This window comes from Chrysochloris asiatica, unplaced genomic scaffold (genome assembly GCF_000296735.1).
Source record: "Chrysochloris asiatica unplaced genomic scaffold, ChrAsi1.0 scaffold00032, whole genome shotgun sequence".
Classification (NCBI taxonomy): domain Eukaryota; kingdom Metazoa; phylum Chordata; class Mammalia; order Afrosoricida; family Chrysochloridae; genus Chrysochloris; species Chrysochloris asiatica.
The window spans coordinates 19,757,912-19,779,784 of NW_006408550.1; the positions used below are offsets into that span (position 1 = coordinate 19,757,912).

Consider the following 21,873-nt stretch of genomic DNA (forward strand, 5'->3'; position numbering starts at 1 on the left):
GACGTCTCCAGTGATGATAATGGCTGTGGAAATAGATAAAAGTACAGACACGGCATGACTATGATGCAAGCAGCAGTACTAGGCAACGGTTTGGGTTGGAAAGTCAAGAGACAAGCAAGGCTATAGGATGTAGAAGCAGCTGGACTACGGCACTGTTGTATTGTTCACTGATGTTGAATTGGTTCTGACTCATAGAGACCCTGATAGGGTATCTGAGGAGTGGCTGGTGGGTTTGAAACACTGACTTTGTGGTCATCTTACAACATCACCCCATGACTTCAGGAAAACAGGTTTGGGGTAAATTAAAAAAACAAAAGAAACTGACATTTTGAACCTAGTCATTTTGAAAAGTTTCAGAATCAGTGATTTGAAATTTTCCAATGCATGGGCTACGGTGATACAGAGTGGAGTAGGGAGCTGGCCAAACAGCAAATGGGGACCAGGCATATTCAAAAGTAAGCATAGATTTGTCTTTTGTTACCACAGTCTATTCAGAGGTTCTAGCTCAGGCACCTGGCAAAGTGGCCACACCAATGGGCTCAAGTGTGGCAACAATGGTGAGGTTGGCCCAGGACCAGGCAGTGTTTCGTTCTGTTGTGCATGGGGTCACTATGACTCGGTACCAACTCGATGGCACCTAATAACAACAAGCTCAGAGACAACAATCCAAATATCTAACTTCCTGAAGTAAACCTGTAGTTTTACTACATGGTTCAAGCCCTATTGGTGCTGTAGGATAAGCACTGGACTGCAAGATTGGTTTGAACCACAAGGTCGGTGGTTCAAACCGAGGTCACTCCTCAGAAATGCTACACAGGATTGCTTTGAGTTGGAACTGACTCAACGGCACTTAACAACAACAATAATAACATTGATCTTAGCACCAAGCTGCATATACAAAATTCACAAACTTTGGGTGTTGAGTCATAGGTCTCAATGAGAGCCCTTTTCATCTGAAAATCTTCATGGGAGAATCATGAAAATGCGTCAAGTTAGAGAATGACATAGTTTTAAATGTTCAACAACAGATACCCTTCCACTAGTTTTTAATAAATAGCTAGAATTAAGGGCTTCCGCCCATTATATAAGTAAAATCTCATTAAGATAATCATCAGTTCATCCTGCCTTACCTAAGGCTATCGGGATGAAAGGAAGCATTTAATGTTTTTTCTAGTCTAAAGCAAAGAGGATTTAAGATACTATGACCTAAATAATCTGCTCAAAGTATTAAATATAATTTGGTACTTTTGTGATATACAATATTCCCTTTCCTTAGTTTTTGAAATTACTTTGAAAAAAAGAAAGAAAGAAATGCTGAAAATCTACCAGAAGAAAAAGGTACTGGGCTTCATGGGTAATTCATTTTCAAACATGCAAAATCATAAATAATCAGCCACAAAGTCTGATTCTATAAGCCTGGAACATGGAACGTACATATATATGTATATACATACATACATAATATAGAAGGCTATATGAAGAAGTGGGCTTCAAGAAGTTTGTTGAAAAATTTCACACACAGAGGCTTCAAAAAGTTACTGGGAAAATGTAATGAAAATCCAATGGAATTTTGCATATCACAGAAAGTGATAGGGAACTCAAGGTATAGGCGTTAAAGGACTAACCTGTCAACCAAATAATTGGCGGTTAGAACCTACCAGTTACTTCATGAATCGATCTGTGGCAGCAGGCTTCTGTAAAGATTTACAGCCTTGGAAACCCTATGGGGGGGGGGTGCATCTTATAGGGTGACTATGAGTTGGAATCGATTCGATTGCAATGGGAACACCCTGTACAAACTCCAAATGTATAAGGAATTACTCATTTAGAGGTTGACCTTCGCTATTAGACTTTGACATAGGAATAAAAGATGATATTATGCAAAGTTTGGCATCCCTAACACCTAATGAAATTCTTGACCTGAAATAAACACTGAATGAATATCTACTAAATATCTAAATCTGAATTGTACTAGTAAATCATGTTCATCAACACTGATCTGTACAAGTAAGGTACTCTTTCATTAAAAATCTTATCTTTTAAAAGAGAAGATTTAGATTATGTATTCATCCTCCAGTATTATGAAACCACCAATTGGTTTAGTAACATAGTGAAAAAATTCAGCATATGTGTGTAAGCCATTTGTGGACCAATACACCACGTTCTTTTACTATTAATGAATTCTGGGGTTATTCATTTTAAATGATATGCAAATTAGTAATGCAAAGTGCATGAACTAGACAGAATCTTGAAATCAAGGGAAGTAGATTTGTAGAAAGATTAATAATAAATGTATGTACATTACAGAAATGTAACTCTTAATGAACACATGAATTTTTAAATGTCAGAATTTTGTCAATTTAAATTGTATATCAGGGCATAATAAATAATTCACACCTTTAAAATAAGCAAACAAAATGCAAATATAGAAAGAATATATTACTAGACAAACCAAAGGGTCTAAAAACGAAAGATAGGAAACAAACATGAGATTTTATTCAACTTTTTCAAATGCAAGACTAGAAAAAATATCTTATTGACTTTCTTGTTATCTCTTTAAAGTACATAATTCAATAATCCTCTTCATGCATTTCTATCTGAAAGGAACTGAGAACAACATTTGAAATTTCAGTTACTTTCATAAAACTGAAAAATCCAGCATCCTATCTTTATGAAAAAGTATTTTTCACCCAGAAATTTCTGGTTATTATAAATTGCCAAGTTTTTTCCAGATATCAGATGATTTCCATCTTACTCTGTGAAGCATGTTCTACATACAGTAGAGGCACAAATCTGATGTCATAAAATAGGGCACATGGGAATAATTATCTATAAGATAAAAAGTACTAAGATCCATTTTCTATCAAATAATTCTTTCAAAAGTTCTTTCAAAGATCATCACTTGACTTATCAAAATTCAATTTCACCCAACATTTCAAGTACAGTGATTATAAGAAGCAAAGTCCACCTTCAAGACTTATAAACACTTGATGTTTGCTTTCTGAGTCAGACAGAGAAAGGAAAAGAAGAAAAACTCACACAGCACGTACCTGACATGCATTATAAAGGAGCTGGTGTTCTAGCTTTTTAATCCCCAGAATCTGCTGAAACATTTCATAAAGTTGCTCCTTGCTCAGAATAAGTTCCGACACAGCGCTCAAGGCCATTCTGTTTGGCTGTTTGCCCAAGTCTTCTTCACCTCGGTAAATGGCGTCGTATTTGGCTATCCATGAACTCAGCACGGTCTCTTTGCTCAAGCCATCAATTTCTGGCAAACTTCTCACACGCTTTTCTATATTTTTCTTAAACACCTCTCTGAAGTCATTAGCAGAACATCCTCCACTCTGAACCATTCTGGCCACTCGGTCGCTCTTGAGAAAAACCTAGGGGGAAAAATGACCTATAATTAGGTTCCGAAGCTAACACCACTTACATTTTGTATTCAAACCAATTACTGTCACCAAATATTCTAAATCATACAATGATTCAAAATGCTTTATAACACATGGTAACTATTAACATAAGGAAGGTCCCAAAGCTCCTCACTAGAACGTAGCAATGAATGTTCAGGAGTGGTGGTGCACAGTGGTTTACAAAGGGTTACAAGAGTGTGAGAGTTAAGGTTTGTGTCAACTTGGCTTGACTAAGATTCTCAGTGGTTTAGCAGTTAAGATGCAGTTAATACCTCCATGATAAGATCTTATATGATGCAATCACTGCCATGCTGTGATGTGATGTGGTCTCTCTGTGTTAGAAATCCTCACTTCTATAATCTTGATGAGGTCAGATGCAATCGACAGGATTAGGTTGTATCTTGAGGCGATCCTTTTTCCAGTATAGAAGGAAAGAGAAGTGAGCACAGGGGGAAATCTACTATGACTAAGACAAAAGCCAGGAGTAGAGTGTGCCCTTTGGGTCTGGGGTGTGAAGCTCCTAGATCCAGGGGAAGATTGATGCCAACACACAGGCAGATGTCCAAGGAATACTAGGTCTACAGATGCTAAAAGGAGATGAAGACTTATCCCCAGAGCTGACACAGAAAGGAGGCCTTGACCTAGAGCTGACACTCTGAATTCCAACCTCTAGCCACATAAACTGTGAAAGAATACATGTTTAGTTATTACAGCCATCCACTTCTGGTATTTCTTTTACAGCAGCATGAGATAACTAAGGCACAAAGAATCTCACTTTGACCTACAAGCCTCCCAACCTAAGGGTCACAGATATCTTTGCAAGTGAATCCTTTATGAGACGGTTAAGAGGGAATCCAACTAGTCAAACCAGTGTTGCTGTTGTTAAAAGCTGTCGAGTCAGTTCCAACTCACAGTGACCTTGTATAGCATTTCCAAGACATGGCTGGTAAGTTTGAACAGCTGACCGTGCAATTCAAACAGTCTTGCAGTACAATGTTTATCCTAGAGGGCCACTCCAGGAGTCCAGTCAAACCAGTAGTCCCCATGTTTATTCTGACTCATGGCAAGCCCATGTGTGTCATAAGAGAACTTACTCCACTGGAGTTTCAGTGACAAGTTTTCAGAAGCAGATCATCAAAGCTTTCTTCTAAGATACCTCTCTGTAGACTCAAAACTCCACCACTTAGCAAACAGTGAAGCATGTTATCTGGCTGTTCTACCAGAGTGACAGAGGACATGAAGCAAACGCCTCTGATGTGAAGGAGACTCTATCGGTGTTGGGCTAACGTGGGAACTCGGTATATCAACAAACTCATTGATGAGCAGATACTTTCTCCCACAATAAGTCCTCATACTCTCAAAAGCTTTAGAGCTCTTCATCTCCTGTCTGCCAATTCTCCTAAGCATCCTGTGCCTTCTTGATTATCAGTCTCTCTTAGAGATGAGCAGTTCAGGCTGAGAGGAAACTGACCGAACCACAGATTTATCGGAGAAAAGAGACCAAACCCTGACTTTCGGATTCCAAAAGTAACATGGCTTCACTTATTCTTGCGATTCCTTCTCCTGCCACCCTTTCACCTCCACCCCACAGTACTCCTCTTGCCAAAGTTCACCTCTGGCAGTTGTACACCCTGCTGGATGCTGGCCAACACCCATGGAATTAACAGTCAGTGACCTTCTTGTGAAAATGCCACTGAGCACATAACTGATTCAATGTGGGAGTTTGAAAGCTAACAACATCAGAGAGCTAAAATGTACTGTGTAAGTTCCATTTCTCCCTACTTCAGGGAGTTTTAACCTCAGGAGGTCCACTCTTTCTACTCACCTGCTCAATTTTTATACCAAAAAAGTCACTGAAAATCATAACAAAGGTGTGGGGAGCCACACTGATATGTGACGATCACACCAAGTATACAATGGGACATGTTTGCTCAGTTGTATAAATAAGACTTCAAATACATACAGGGTTCACACATTGATATTGATCTGCAGAAACCATGCATAGTTTCTTAGATTAAAAAGACTTTTTATAATGGTGAGAAAAGCATTCTCCACTTGCCAAATCATTGTGGCTATCTATGAGAAGGATCCTGGGAAGGCTGCCAGCATGTATTCAGGCAGGAAAATGTTGAGAAAGTACAAGAGCTCCACTTAGAAAAGATTCATGTTTCTCCTTAATAATGCCAAATGAAATAGCATCTAACAATTCCCATGATGTCTGATGTTCTTGGAAAAATAGTCTCTCCATTTTTTAAAAGCATTCTCCGGGTGTCAGCAATTCATGAAGCTATGTGCTGCTGGTGACACTGCTTCATGCAGTCCTGTCGGTTCTGGTTCTGACTCACAGTGACCCTGTACAGGGTTTCCAAGGCTGTAAATCTTCACAGGAGCAGAAAGTATCTTTCTCCGTGGAGCAGCTGATGGATTAAAACTGCTGCTCTTATGGCTAGTAGCCCAAAGAGTTATCCACTACGCTACCAGAGCTCCTCATGAAGCTACTGAACAGTGATCGCTTTAGTCTCATGAGGTAGCAAATAACATCTAGTTCTCCTGTCTCAAAACCAGTATTTCTTACTGGTTAACTCACTCAACATGTCAGTGGACTCCCTGCTAGTCCTGCACCAGTTCCTTTGCCCACCCAAATCTCCCACCTGGTTTGCCTTCACTTCGAGGAACAGACTTTCTGTTCCAATAAAGAGCAAAACTTGCTCAGCCCTCCACACTCTGCATATGATCCCTCCCCCTGCCTCCTCTATTCATCCAATGAAGAGTAACGAAGCAAGCGTGGGGCTGTGTGGTCTGCTCAGTGTTAACAAAAAGACTGGGAAGTCATACAACTTGGGTCCGGTGCTTTCACAGAACTTACCGTGGAAGAAACAACGAATCATACAAATACGACTGAGATTTCCGGTGCTGTAATCATGAATCAGGATGCTAACCTCAGGGTCAGCAGTTCAAAACTCCCAGTTGTTCCGCGGGAGAAAGATAAAGCTTTCTGCTCCCATAAAGATTTACAGATATCCTGTACAGGGTCGCTATGAGTCAGAACCGACTCCATGGCACATAACAACAACAACAAGAGCTTGTAACAAGGCTTTGAATCTAGCCAGGAGGTCACTGTGGTTACCCTGAGGCAGTGAGGAGGATGCTAAGACTTGATAGGAACTGGTTAGTGAAGTGAAGGAGAGGAGGCGGCAGGTAGAGCGAATAAAGCCAGCTGAGATGGACCTTCGGTTATTGTGAAGGAGCAAAAAGTACAATGGGAGGTTTTTAGAAAGGAGAGGGGACTTTGCAAGCCCTGGAAGAAAGATTGGTCTTTATCCCAAGCATATAAAGTGTCCTTAAAGCAACAAAATCGGCAAGTCACATGATCAAATTGCATTTTGAAAATAGCAGAAAGTTACCCAAGGGACATTAAATGTATCAGTTAACCCTCACAACCCCATAACATGGGTGCAAGTATCTTCATTTTAAGGATCCCTGGTGGCACAATGATTAAGCACGTGGCTTCTAAGTATGAGGTCAGCAGTTTGAACCTACCAGCTGCTGTGTGGGAGACAGATGTGGCAATTAGTTTCTGTGAAGAGGATAGCCTGGGAAACCCTAAAGGGCAGTTTTACAAATAGAATTGACTTAATGGTGCAAAACTCTAACACAAATACCTTCATCTTAAAGGTTAAAAAAAAAAAAAGGGATATTTAGAGAAGTGAAAACCCATCCACGGCCACACAGTCAAGAGAGCAGAGAAGGCAAAAGATATGAGCACAAATGCTCTTACTTTTCAGCATCATGTAGTTAAATCTGGTGACAATCGACTATAGCTCCTTACACTGCGCTGAAGAGGGCACGGCGTGGGAGGACCCGAGAGCGCCGACTTAGTAGCAGGTAGAATCCATTCCACCTCCCCTTGTGGAACACTCCACCAGAGCTTGATGTCATTTCTTTATTCTGAGCCCCATGAGCACTTCTCCACATCTCTGAAGGCACAAAACACATCTGGCCTCCTGGTGCATGCAATTCTGTAGGACTGCATCTCTGCCCTACCAAGACTGAAGGCTCTGAGAGAGCAAGGAACCGTCATGTATCCCTTACACCTCTGTAGGGTCCCTTGCCATTTAATACTCAGACTGTAAAGGATACAGCTCATTCTTGGAGTAGTCAGGGCTTTGACCAGTGTGAGAGAAACTCTCCCCTAAATCAGGTAAAAAAAGAAGCATGTTGTTGTTGTTGTTAACTGCTGTCAGTCGAGCCATCGACAATGCAGTTTGCAGTCCAGGGCTGATCCATACCAGGACCACAAAATAGAGTTGTTGTTGTTATGTGCCGTGGAGTCGGTTCCGACTCATAGCGACCATGTACAGGGTTTCCGAGGCTGTAAATCTCTATGGGAGCAGAAAGCCTCATCTTTCTCCCGTGGAACAGCTGGTGGTTTCGAACTTCTGACCTTGAGGTTAGCAGCCCGATTCGTAACCACTATGCTACCAGAGCTCCTACAAAACAGATAAGGACCATAAAATAGATTTTTTTTTTTTTTTTATTGTGAACTGAGTGATACCTTACATGGGAGAATATCGGCTTAACACCAACATTTCATTTGCAATGATTACAATCTCCTCTGTACATCATTATTCAACAGTATTTACTTCCACTCCCTATGTTTCTTTTTGGGGGGTGGGGGGAGAAACGGATGTACACAGAAACACTCAGGAATATATAATCATTTAAATAACCTAAGGGCACATTCTGCAAGGCTGCCTCCTGGCTGCCAGCGCTCAGTCCCTCTCTCTTTCCATGAATTTAAAGTCCTCAGCTGCTCTATCTCTCCATGTCCTCATCTCTGCCTCCATCTCTGGTGTCACTGCTTCCCTGGATGGGGTCCTACATTCCTCTTGTGCTCTCCTCCCTTGATGGTCCTAGGGTCCTCTGTTTCTGGACTGTAAGATTAACTACTCCCCTGTTCATAAAATGGATTTTCACATAGCTAAATTCAATCAGTGAAATCCTGATGCTTCGCTGTAAGCACTGGACTACTAACCCAAAAGTTGACCATTCAAATCTACCAGCTGCTCCTTGGAAGTCCTATATACAGGGTCACTATAAGTTGGAGTCCTGGCATGGTGCTGTGGGTTAGTGCACCACATTACAAAGTCATTAGAACTGTAAGGTCAGCGGTTCAAGCTCACCAGCTGCTCCTCAGAAACCCTATACAGGGTCATTATGGGTCAGAATAGACTCAATGGCACTTAACAACAACAAGTCAGAACCAACTAAATGGCACCTAACAATGCAACAACGAAAGTATTCAATAGTTCAGTATTACAAATTATATGTCCAACAAGTGATTTTATTTATAGGACGTTAGTTGTAATAAAGGTTGCTGTTATCAGGTGTCCTAAAGTTGGGTATGACCCATAGTGACCCTCTGCACAATAGAAACATTGCTCAGTTCCACACCATTGTCACAATCCTTCCTGGGTTTGAGTCCCTTGTTGTAACCACAGTGTCAGTCTGTCTCCTTGGACCTTACAGGTCTTCCTCGTTCTCAGTGACCCTCTACTTCACCAAGCATGTGTCCTTTTCCAGAGACTGGTTCCTTTTGATAACAAGTCCAAAGTATGTGAGACCAAGTCTTGCCATCCTCATTTGGGGTTTATTTTCTTTCTTGTACTTGTCAATACTCGTTCTTGGTGGGAAAAAACCAAAAAGGCTGTACTTGACCTTTTCTGTTTTACTGATCCATGAAACCTAAAGGTTTGGAAACCACTGAGTGAACCTATCTCGCTGATAGGTTTGACTTATCAAACGTGATGACATTACAACATGAAACTGACAGTAAGCAATAGCTTTTATTTAAAAAATAATAATAATAAATTTAAGTAAGGAATATTCCTAGATTTTTATTTTCCTTTAATCTAAGAAGCAGGTTTTCTCAAAAGACCCTCCCTTGTAATGAGTCTAAATACTTTTCGTCAAATACAAAGTCCTTAGAGCAAATAAAAAGGCCTAATTTCCCAGACTGTTCTGCCTTTGTGGTAGGAAAGTTAAGTCTACTTAAATGAGTCCTGGTGTGGAGCTGTGGGTTACTGTGCTGGACTGCAAAGTCAGTTTGAACTGAAAGGTAGGAGGTTCAAATTCACCAGCCGCTCCTTGGAAACCCTCTACAGACTCGACAGCACATAACAACAACAACAACAACAACAACACACCTAAATGAGGACTCCTGGCGTGGCACTGTAGGATCAGTACTGAACTGCAAATCACAAGGTTGGCAGTTCAAACTCACCATCTGCTCCTCAAACCCTATATATGGTCGCATTGAGTCAGAACTGACTCACCTGTACTAAACCAACAACAACGTATCTAAAGGAACAAAATGTGATCTGGTGTAAAGTGCAAAGCCATTTTATTTTTAAACAAAAAAAAAATGTGTGTATGAATATATAGATGCTGTTCTCATTATCTTATCCATATAATCAAGCTTTTTTCTTCTGAAATCAGTTAATCGTAGATCATTTTACCTTCCTTTCCAATTATTTTTCAACTCATGAACTAGCTTACATTTCCCTAAAGCAATAGTAAATTCTCCTTAGCCCTGACTACAGAGTTTGAAGATAAAAAAATTCACATACACAACCACTATGGTTAAAGTTGTAAAGGGGTAGCGAGCTTGCAGCCTGTGGAACTCTGTGTAACTGGGACTGAGACATGGACGGTGAAGAATGATGCTGTTAACAGTGAACAGGGGAGAAGTACTACGGTAAATGTGAATTTCCAAAGAAAAGCTTATATGAGGGGGCTAAAAAAGTTAGTGGGAAAAAAATGGAATTACAAGGCAATGGATAAGTACATTTCCCAGGAACTTTTTGGAGGCCCCAGCATAGGTGAACTTACAAAATCAGAGAACACACCACCTCTCAGTCAATGTATCATGGTGCATTAGAAAGTGTGACAGTTCCTGAGTTGAGCTACCTTTCTGAAGTTGTCAAAGACTTCATTTTGCTCAGATCAACCATCAACACTCCTGGAAGCGGCAGTCAAGAAATCAAACGATGTATGGCATTAGGCAAATCTGCTGCACAAGACCTTTTTAAAGTGTTGAAGAGCAAAGTTGTCAGCTTGAAGACTAAGGTGCGCCTGACCCAAGCCATGGTATTTTCAATAACCTCATATGCATGTGAGAGCTGGACAGTGAATAAGGAAGACTGTAGAAGAATTGATGCATTTGAGTTATGGTATTGGAGGAGAATATTGAAAGTATCATGGGCTGCCAAAAGAATAAACAGATCTGTGTTTTGTTCTGTTGTGCACAGGGTCACTATGAGTCAATACAGACTCAATGGCACCTAACAACTAAAACAACAACATATTCTGCCTAATTTATGAAGAAAACATTTTTGTCCTCATAATAATGAGGTTAAAAAAATTAAATTAGAAAATTTCACACCTTTCTTTTGGAGTCTTTTAACAATAAACTCTTAAAATGACTTATCTTTACCATAGGTAGCAAACAAGATGTCTTACGACCTTCTACCTCCAATTGTGTTCCCCTCAGCTGCCCCCTCAACTATCTTCAGCGTCTATCAATTCTCCTTTATCTTTAGCACATATGGGTTGAGGATTTCTAAATTCAGCTGGAAAGTAATGCAGCAAAGATTGTAAGTGAATCAAAAATCCTCAGAGCACAACATGAGAGATTGAATTTTTCTAGGTTTCCCATTTGGAGGAATAGGATTACTATCACTTTTTTCAATATAATTTTCAATTATTATTCAAGAAAATACATATGAAAATTTTGATCAATCAGTGCTAACTCATATTATGATCCTTGGACCATGTCTCTAACCAAATTGTTAACTATTGCTCAACAAAAGTACATAATGGGTGATGCCGATAGGATTTTATTATTTCAATTGTGAGTAACTGTTAGCAGAATTGTGGTTGTCACAAGTGTAATTGTAAAAGATGGGTAATTAAAAGTGGGGAGTAATTGATCTTTCATTTGAGGAATGCAGGATCCCAGGATCATCAAGAAGGAAGAGCATGAGTGGAGTGTGAGATCCTATCAAGACAAGCAGCTACAACAAAGGCGATGGCAGGAGAGAGAGAACAGCTGCAGACTCTAGGCCCTGGTCTGAGAAAGGCTATGTGCCTGCAGGCAGGGGGCTGGCTTGCAAAATGTTCTCTTTGGACATTTAAATGAATATATACTTTTTGTTTTATATGTGTACCTCAAATATTTTTGCTTTGTCATTTTGTGAACAATAAAATTTAAAAGGGACACCGTAGGGAGGAAGCAGAATAACTGGTGTTGCAGGGAGGAGATTGTAATCATTTAGATGAAACAAAGCGTATGATTGGTTGAAAGTAAAGCTGATGATCCTGTCTGTTAACCTTCATTCAATTCATAATAAAAAGCTAAAAAAGAAGAAAAAAAAAAAAGTACATAATGGACACATTTTTAGAAACATTTCAAGTGATGCAACATGACTATGATATATAAGCGCATGTCTATCCAATATTTTCTTCTGAAAATTTTCAAACATGCAGAAAAATGGCAAACAAACTCATGGTGAATACATATAGCTATTGTTGTTGTTGTTAAGTGCCTTTGAGTCAGTACATAGTGACCTATGCACAACAGAAAGAAACACTGGCTGATGCTGTACCAATCTTACCATCGTTACTATGCCTGAGCCCACTGCTGCTGTCACTGTGCCAATCTATCTCACTGGGGGTCTTCCTCATTTTCACAGACTCTCCACGTTACCAAGCATGATACCCTTTTCCAGGGACTGGTCTCTCCTGATAATATGTCTGAAATAATGGCAAAGTCTGGCCATCCTGGCTTCTAAGGAGCATTCTGGTTGTACTTCTTCCAACACAAATTTGTTTGCTCTTTTGGCAATCCATGGTACTTTTAATATTCTCCTCCAACACTAAATTCAATTGCATCAGTTCTTCTAAGGTCTTCAGTATTCATTGTCCAACTTTCACAAACACATGAGGTGCACCTTACTCCTCAAATTGACAGCTTTGCTCTTGAACACTTTAAAGAGGTCTCATGCAGCAGATTTGCCTAATACAATATATCGTTTGATTTCTTGACTGCTGTTTCCATGAATGTTAATGGTTGATCTCAGCAAAATGAAGTTTTTGACAACTTCAATCCTTTCTCCATATATCTTGATGTTATTTATAGGATTTTTGTTTTCTTTAGATTGAGGTGCAACCCATACTGAAGGCTGTGGTCTTTGATCTTCATCAGCAAGTATTTTAAGTCCTCTTCATTTTCATGAGACTATATCATCTACATATTGAAAGTTATTAATGAGTCTCCCTCCAATCTAGATGCCATGTTCTTCTTCATATAATCCAGCTTCTTGAATGATTTGCTCAACATATATACTGAACAAGTATTGTAAAGAATACAACCTTGGTGCACATCTTTCCTGATTTTAAATCATTCAGTGTTCCCTTGTTCTGTTCGAATGACTGCCTCTTGGTCCAGGTACAGATTCCTCAAGCACAATTAAGTGTTCTGGAGTACTCATTTTTCACAATGTTGCCCATTGCTTGTCATGATCGATACAATTGAAATCCTTTGCATAGTCAATAAAGCACAAGTAAACATCTCTCTGGTATTCTCTGCTATCAGGCAAGATCCATCTAGCATCAGCAATGACATCCCCCATTTCAGGTCCCTGTCTGTATCCAGCCTGAACCCATGGCAGTTCCCTGTCAATGTATTGTTGCAACCAGTTTTGAATTCTCTAAAGCAAAATTTTACTTGCATGTGATATTAATGATAGATCTATTGAGAGATCCAATACCTAAATCTAGAATTCTATTTTACTCTACTTGTTCAATCTCATATATATTCCATCAATACAACCTGTTTACTGTTATGCGCTTCAGAATAAATCATATGATTTTGTATTTGACAAAATATTCTAGATGGATCAGAAAACAAAAAATACTGGTTTTTCACTACGGATAATAAGTCTCAAGAAAATTTTCCTTCAAAATGTTTTCCTTCAATGTTAACACAGTTGGGAGAAAAGATATTTTAAAACACCAATCCATTATATTTTCCACAATACTACCAGGACACCTGAGATGAGTTACTTCCCTCTCAAATCCTCAACTTATAAAAGATGAATCTTGAGGACAGCAGGTTGCTTCCTCTGGATAAGCCAACAGTGAACAGCAGAGAAATGAAGTTCCAGAATGAAAAAGAAAAAGGGAAAAAATCTGGAAACTAAATCAATCTTAAAAACAAACATTCTCCTAAGTTACAAAAACACAAATTTTAAACTTGCTGGCTAAATTTCTGGCATATAGTAACTCTCAATAAATATTTGTTGAACGAATTTCTTTCTTTACATCTTGTATTCATTTCCCCAGCAGACGGCAACTATGTGTGGAATAACTATGTTATTGTTTTTTAATCTTCACATTTGATTTTCACGATTGTAAGGGACCTCAGAGGTATGAATCCAATCATCTTTCCAAAGCTTAAATTCCCTCACCATCACTACCACTATTAAAACGACATTCAAATAATACTGAACTCCTTTAAGGAATCCCTGGTCTTGACAATAACTTGTCTATGAGCAGGACCCACTATGGAAAAGGTCTTTATGTCTTTGTGTTCTTTGTATCAACATTCTCCCTGAAACGGTCCTTCTCTCACCTAATTCTTTGTTGGTGTTAAGTGCTATGGCAATATAATAGGGAAAACCAAAGTTCTTCCCAAGGACATTCTACAAGTGTTTGGTGACAGCCAATGTTTTCTTCTGTCTTCCAGGTTAAGCATTCCTCAGATGACAAACTCCCTATCTTATATCCTGGCAGCTCTCCTTCATTTTTCTGTATAGTTTCTATAAAGGCACAGCTCAGCGGTTACGAATCGGGCTGCCAACCACAAGGTCAGCAATTCGAAACTACCAGCTGCTCCATGGGAGAAAGATGAGGTTTTCTGCTCCCGTAAAGATTTACAGCCTCTGAAACCCTGTACAGGGTCACTATGAGTCGGAACTGACTCCACGGCACATAACAACAACAAAAACAACAGCTCCCTCTCAGCACTTTCAGATCTTTGCCCGATACTTTCTCTTCTTGGGAAATCCTCCCCTAATTAAAATTGCTCCTCTTTACCCTGCACCTCCTTATCCTCTTTTCCACTTTACTTTTTTTCCACAGCATTTATCACTATTTAACAAAGTGTATATTTGTTTATCATGTTTTTCTCCCACTAGAGAGTTAGGTTCATGAGGGCCAGAACTTTCATATGATTCATCACAGTATTTCTAGAGCAGTTAATATTTTTTGAATGAATGAATCAGTCAGTTAGGGCCTCAAACTGACTCATCACTGTTCAATAATGGCCAGTGAAGTAGCACCAGAATGGACCAAAATATGCAAAATAGAGGTGGGTCAGAATGATAATCGGAACATGAAAAATTACGGTTGATGCTCTCGTTGTTTTAAGTGCCGTCCAGACACTTCCAACTCACAGCAACCCTGTACAGGGTTTCCAAGGAGCAGCTGGTGAATTTGAACTGCTTGACTTTGAGGTTCAAACTGACCTTGTGGCCCAGTGCTTATCCGGCAGTGTCAGCTTCCTCCACAGAAAACAAGGGCAGTGTATGCACTGCTTAGCAATCAAATCACATGACCTGCACTGCTGGAAACATTGGTGATGGCTCAAAGACAGTGACTGACTGCATGACTTTCAGTGTGCGTCCTTCTCCACAGTAATCAGACTCCTGAAAGGGCTCACTGGACCTCTCCTAAGTCTTCCATTCCACTGCTTCCACCCAGAATGTTTCATTCTGCTACACCTACAGTTCACAAATCCAGATCGGTTCCAGTTTCCCTAGGTCAGTGATGACAGAATTGGTTCAAACTAGTTCCAAACCCTGAAATCAATCAATGAGTGAACCTACTTTATGGATATTATCTCAGTATCAAAGTGAAAAGGATCGTAATGAATATTATTTAGAAAATAAATGTTGTATCAATGAAGAAGATGCTATTCATTTCAGGTGGCCCACTGACATGCTTGATGGTTCACTTTGCACTTATTTTCAGGTATGATTTTGCAGTCTAAACTAAGTATTTATGAAGTGGGGTTTATAGCGCTAGCCGAGAAATTACATGATTCCCTTCTGAATTTCATCTTCAGCCCACCTTTTTCCGCATGTGGCGGGCAATCTTATGAGGGCTCAAGTGAAATGAAAAAGACTCTCCTTTTTCAACTTGTCTAAAATCAATACATACAAGTCATGCATAAGTAACATGAAACATGCCTAAAGTATATCTAATTTGATAGTATAAACCATTAATTGTGTAGTGCTTTAAAATTCATAATTACTTTCAAGTATACTATTACTAAGGAGCTCTGGTAGCGTCGCGGTTACGAGTCAGGCTGTTAACCTCAAGGTCAGCAGTTCAAAACTTACCAGCTATTTCACAAAAGATATTTATGCTCCTGTTAAGATTTACAAACTTGGAAACCCTATACAAGGTTGCTATGAGTAGGAACCGATTCCACAGCACACTACCATACTATTACTGATTACAACTGTCTAAAGCATCCCCAGCTAAAAAATGAACCAACTATCTAAGACAATACAGTGTATATTAGTTAAAAGAGGTGCTGGGCTCCCTAAGTTTGTGACCCAGCTGATCTTCCTTGAGGACAGAAAATTAGCATTTTGAACCAGCTCCCAAATGATGCTGATATCGCCGGTCTAGGGACCACACTTACTAACCATTGCTCTAAAACACAAGAGTGTTCAAAACAAATGGACGTCATCTGATGCAAATGCATATGTTCTTTTATTCCAATAAGCAACTGTGCTTCTTATGCCTAAATATTTAAAAATGACTGACAACAATTTTAAGGGAATTATAGAAATTGTTTCATTTTTTCAGACTTCATGAGGAAGGTGATGAAAACTTGTACCAAAGCCCCTCTTTATGTAACCCATTGTTACATAAGCTAACTACCAACTCCAGAACCAGTGCATCCATTCCAACTCTACTTTTTGTCTTTTGCTCAATCACACCCTCACACGTGTACCTCCATGCACCCACACCCTCCCACATGACCACCATGACCTTTCCTAATCACAATGAGATCTCATGAGCTAACACTTCAACCACTTTCTGTGCAGTCCACAGGGACTTGCCCTCTTGTGTCCAATCACTGAAAGACCGAAAGCTGGATTCATCTTAACACTTCCACCCAAATGTCTTCAGATGGGCTGTGACAAAACAAGGCCCTGGAGAATATCAAGATTATCAAGAAGGACATATGACAAGGGACTGAAAAGAAGGAAGTATACACTTTCTTCCAACTTAAAAGAAAACTTTAGAAACACTGATACAAGGCTACTTGAAGCTAAGGTGAGGCAGGGTTAATAACATGAGCTGTGAAAATCCAAGTAAGTTCAAATCCAGGCTCTGTACATACTGACTGGTTAGCTTTGAGCAAGTTACATAACCTCTCTGCATCTGTTTCCTCACATAAAATCTTGTGATACTGGACATCTGGCAAGATGGCAGACTAGGCAGACTACACAGACCATCTATACCAAAGACATGAGACAAAATAAAATACACACAGATGATAATCTTGGCATCCTGAACTCCAGAAAAAAGGTTAGACTGGGAGAGGCTAAACAATGATGGTGATAGACGGACACTGATTGGTGAACGGCTGGCCAGACGTGGCTTGATTATCTTGTGAGCAGCTTTAGCAGCAGGAGGAGCCCTGGTAAAGCAGATTCACACAGATGACTGAAAACGTGCGATTTTTTTCTCTCTCCTCACGCTGCCCTGGTGACTGGGTGTTGCTATCCTGCTCTCATTCATCCCCAGCGGACACCCTCCTCTCTGGGAATTTGGAACCATGTGGTTGGGAGCAACACCAGTGTGAAGTGGAGGCTGCTGTGACACTTTAGTCTACCACTTTGGTGCCTGGATTCAGGTGGGCTTGGCTCCAGACCAGCATTTAACCAGTCACCCTACCCACCAGCTTCCCTGTGATCCTAAAAGACACTGAAACAAGCTCCACCAAGGACCCCCACAAGCTATTTCCACACTGAGTGCCCTGAACACAGATAACACTGAGGCCAATAGGAACTCCATCTAGGACCAGGAACACTGCTGTCATATCCCTTCCACAACTACATCATGAGTTTCTTGAATTGAAGGAACCCACCTGAGATTTCTCCCCTCCAGGTCCAACAACTGTACTGTTTTATAAATACAACAATCCCACAGTGCCCAGAGACAACAGACACTTTTAGCTCACACAAAGGAAGAAGAGAGAATGGCTTAAACTAATGACTAAGATACAGAGATAGAAAATGTTCCTGAGGAAGAAAAGGTATTGGAACTGAAAAAGAATAGTAATAAGGTACCTTCAAAGAATTTATAGAACAATTGAGGAAATCAAGGAGAACACAATAAAAACTTTAGAAGAATTAAGGAAAATACTTCAAGAACAAACAGGCAATATTAATGGAATTTCTTAAACAATATAAAACATGCAATTAGGAATCTACATTAACACTAAGATCTCAGAAATGGACAATACATTGAAAGGGTAAAGGAGTAGATGCAAGGCAATAGGAGCCTGAATTAGTGAGCTTGAAGATAAATCTCTCAATGCTAGTAAGCTAGAAGAACAATCAGGAAAAAAGAATGAAAAAATCTGAAGAAAGCCTAAGTGTTAGATGAGACACCAGGAAGAGGAACAACTTATGGGTGACTGAGATTCCAGAACAGGAAGAGACAAGACCTGGGGAAACTGTTGAAGAATCATTGGAAGAATATGTCACGAAAGACGAAAAGATAAGCAAAAAAGAAGCTGAACGAACCCCAAACAGAATAGATCCCAAAAGAAAATTACCAAGTTATATCATAATCAAACTTTCCAAAATTAAAGACAAGGGAAGAATCCTGAGAACAGCTTAGAAAATCAACAAGTTTCCTACAAAGGAGAATCAATAAGAATAAGCTCTGATTTCTCAGCAGAAACGAGGCAAACAAGGAGGTGTTATTGTTGTTGTTGTTGTTAAGTGCTACTGAGTCAGTTCTGACCCATAGCAACCCTACAGGGTTTCTGAAGAGCAGCTGGTGAACTTGAACTGCAGACCTTGCAGTTTAAACTGATTTTGCAGTCCAGTGCATTAACCCACAGTGCCACACCAGGACTCCTAAGAAGGCAATGGTATGACATATACAAAACTCTGAAAGAAAAGTTTGCCAGCCAAGAAGAATATGCCCAGTGAAGTCATCCCTCAACTATGACAGCAAAATTAGGCCATTTCCTGATATACAGAAATTGAAAGAATTTTTAATGACCAACTTTACAAAAAAGGCTAAGGGTGTTCTTTGGATTGAGAACCAACAAAAGGAGACAACAATTGGAGATTTACATACACCACAACACCACTCAGAACTTGATTCAGATATATAAGTATCCTGAGTAAAATAAAACCACCAGACGGAAGACAGAAAATCAAAGAACCAAAGATATCAATCTGTAATGAAGACAAGTACAAAGCAAAAAGAGGAAATTTATAGACAAAGAACTTACAAATGGCAAGGAAGTCAAGAATATTTTAAGATAAAACAGACTGCTGTTAGCAAGGACAAAATGAATTACAGGGTAATCGCAAAGAAAAATAACACACCTGCATAACAAATTAGAAAAAGAGGAAAATCAGAAAGATTTAGTAAACATTAACACAACAGAAATGAAAATGAAAAGAAAACCAACAAACAAAATGAACTCAGCATAGAGATTTATGTGGAACGAAGTATCCAGCAGCACTACACACACACAAACCACACAGAAAATTGACAACAATCAATTCATATCTATTGTTAATTATACTGAATGTAAATGTATCAAAGGTACCAATCAAGAGACATAAAGAGCAGAATGAATACAAAGGACATATAAAAAAGATGGAGATAGCCTAAATGCCCATCAACAGAAGAATAGTCAAACAAAATACACACAATGGAATGAATACTACAAAATGTTGGAGAATAATGAATCTGTGAAACACCTCACAACATAGTTGGACCTGGAAGACATTATGCTGAGTGAAATTAGTCATTCACAAAAGGACAAACATTGTATGAAACCAATGTTGTAAAAAGTTAAAGGTTTTCTTGATAAAAGTTAACAATCTACGATGGCTGGGGGGCAGAGGAGAAGGGGAAATTATTCATGGGCTAGAGGGAAGTCATAGGTTAACATGGGTGACAGGGTAAGTAATATACAACAAGGAGAAGGTTAGGAGAGGAAAGATGAAGGCAGCAGGAGATACAGGGAGGAATGCAGTAACGTGAATAGAGACTAATGCTGTTAACAGTCGGTACATGGAGGGGACTACAACCATGTAATGAAGCAAAATATACGATTTGCTGTATGAAAAATTGATGATATGCTCTGTAAACCTTCACTCAATTCACTATATATATTTGTTTGTTGTTGTTGTTTTAAAAGACCCTGTGGTGATATTGACATTGCCCACTTCACAGAACGATCTTTAGGATGAAATGAGTTTAAACCTGTTAGGAGCCTATACAACAGCTCCTGGCCTACTGTAACTGTTATCATCACTACCACCACCCCCTACCACTGCCATCCCAACATCATATTCACCAGCTTTCTCAGGTGCACGCACACCAAGCTTTCAGTTAGCTGTTTGTACCACTCAGGGGCCTTAGTTGTCACAGAGATGACATGGAAGAAAGGTTTGGAGATCTACTTCCAAAAAAACAACCACTGAAAATCCAATGGAAAAAGTTCTACTCTGATAGACATGACTCGGAATTCACTTAAAGGCAACTCACCTTTAATATAGTGATTCATAAATACAGAATGAGGAAAGGGCTAGGTCAAATAGGATAATGTTCATTTTTAATCAACTGATCATGGTGTTTTAGAATAGTTAGTGGGATGACTCCGCTTAGACAAATGATACTCATACTGCACAAAGTCTAGGAGGCAAAGAAATCAGTAGCACCTGGTAAAGTCCAACTACAGTGGCTTACAACTGGCTCTTGGTTGATATGAGAAGAGATGGGCGGCAACAAACCAGAAAGCTAAGGGAAACTCCACTTGGGATGAGAACAAAGAGCAAACCTCAAGGAGAAGTCAAGACAACAGGTCAAGTGAGTTCAGAAACAGATACTGAGAAAGACACTGGAAATTGGCAGGCTTGCAGTGACACAGCTTGATGAATGGCAGCAAGTGTATGAAGCTGAAAGGGTGACAGTTACCGTGTAGAGAAGTTATGAAGTCATGGCGACCCCAGTAATAAACAAGGAATGACATCATGTCAGCAGCAGAAATCATGCAAAAACAAAGTGCCACAAGGGTTTCGCAATTACATTGTGCAAAGACGTGGAACGGCAGTTAAGTGGGGATGAAAGGGGACGGCTTTTTGTGGACAATGTGTGATGAAGCAACTCCAACAGATCACCTCACTGCAAAGTGAAAGTTCAGTAAAAACAGTTCTTGCCTGTTAGAAAACTAGGTGTGTGTTTTCAGATATTTGTGTGTTGGTAACGATTATAACCAATAATCCTTACTTTTCATCATAAAACACTAAATAGGACTGCTGACCACAAGGTTGGTGGTTCAATCCCAGTAGCTGCTCCACAGGAGAAAGGTTGGGCTGTTTGTATGTACCTTGGTAGCATAGTGGGTTACACATTGGGATGCTAACCACAAGGCCAGCAGTTCAAGGCCCTCACTGGGAGAAAGATGAGGCATTCTGCTCGTAAATATTTACAGCCTTAGAAACTCTACACAGGGCTGCTATGAGCCAGAATTGACTCGATGACAATGGGTGATCACTGAACATTAAATCAAAATGCATTAAATACAAACTCAAAGAAACAAATTTATTTAAAATAATGCAACAGGTACTCATCATAAATGATGGCACGGGAGTTTGAGGGAGCCACTGGCTCTTAAGCATGAGAACATTGCTGTATGCAGACTTCCTCCTTGGATGGCCATGCGTCCCCAAACTCTCATCCCATTTCCCACATCAATCCTGCATGCTGCCTCAAACACCAGGTTAGTGTCGATGGGGAAAACACACTAAGGCATACAAAGTTTAAATCTCTTTTCAGGAAAGTCAGACCTCTTCATTGCTAACTCCCCTGAACTGCCATCAGTGCTGTACAACAGTGGACTCTGTACAACGATGCCAGCATAAAATCATACAGCAAGGCCCTGGAGACCATGAGTGACAGTGCTGCCCAGACAGCATAGAGAATCTACCTACAGCATCACCCAACCGGCAGCGTAGGTGATTCACCTACAGCATCACCCAACCGGCAGCGTAGATGATTCACCTACAGCATCACCCAATCAGCAGCATAGATGATTCACCTACAGCATCACCCAACTGGCAGC

At 39.9% G+C, this 21,873-nt stretch overlaps 1 protein-coding gene across 7 annotated transcripts in view; it reads right to left on the minus strand.

Moving 5' to 3' along the window:
- Window positions 1–21,873, minus strand: part of CADPS2 (Ca++-dependent secretion activator 2) — a 613,140-nt gene that overhangs the window by 393,511 nt on the left and 197,756 nt on the right. For all 7 annotated transcript variants that reach the window (XM_006859326.1, XM_006859330.1, XM_006859327.1 and 4 more), the window contains exon 3: window positions 3,051–3,383. In XM_006859326.1, coding sequence (XP_006859388.1) covers window positions 3,051–3,383 — 333 coding nt within the window. The remainder of the gene's footprint in view (window positions 1–3,050; window positions 3,384–21,873) is intronic.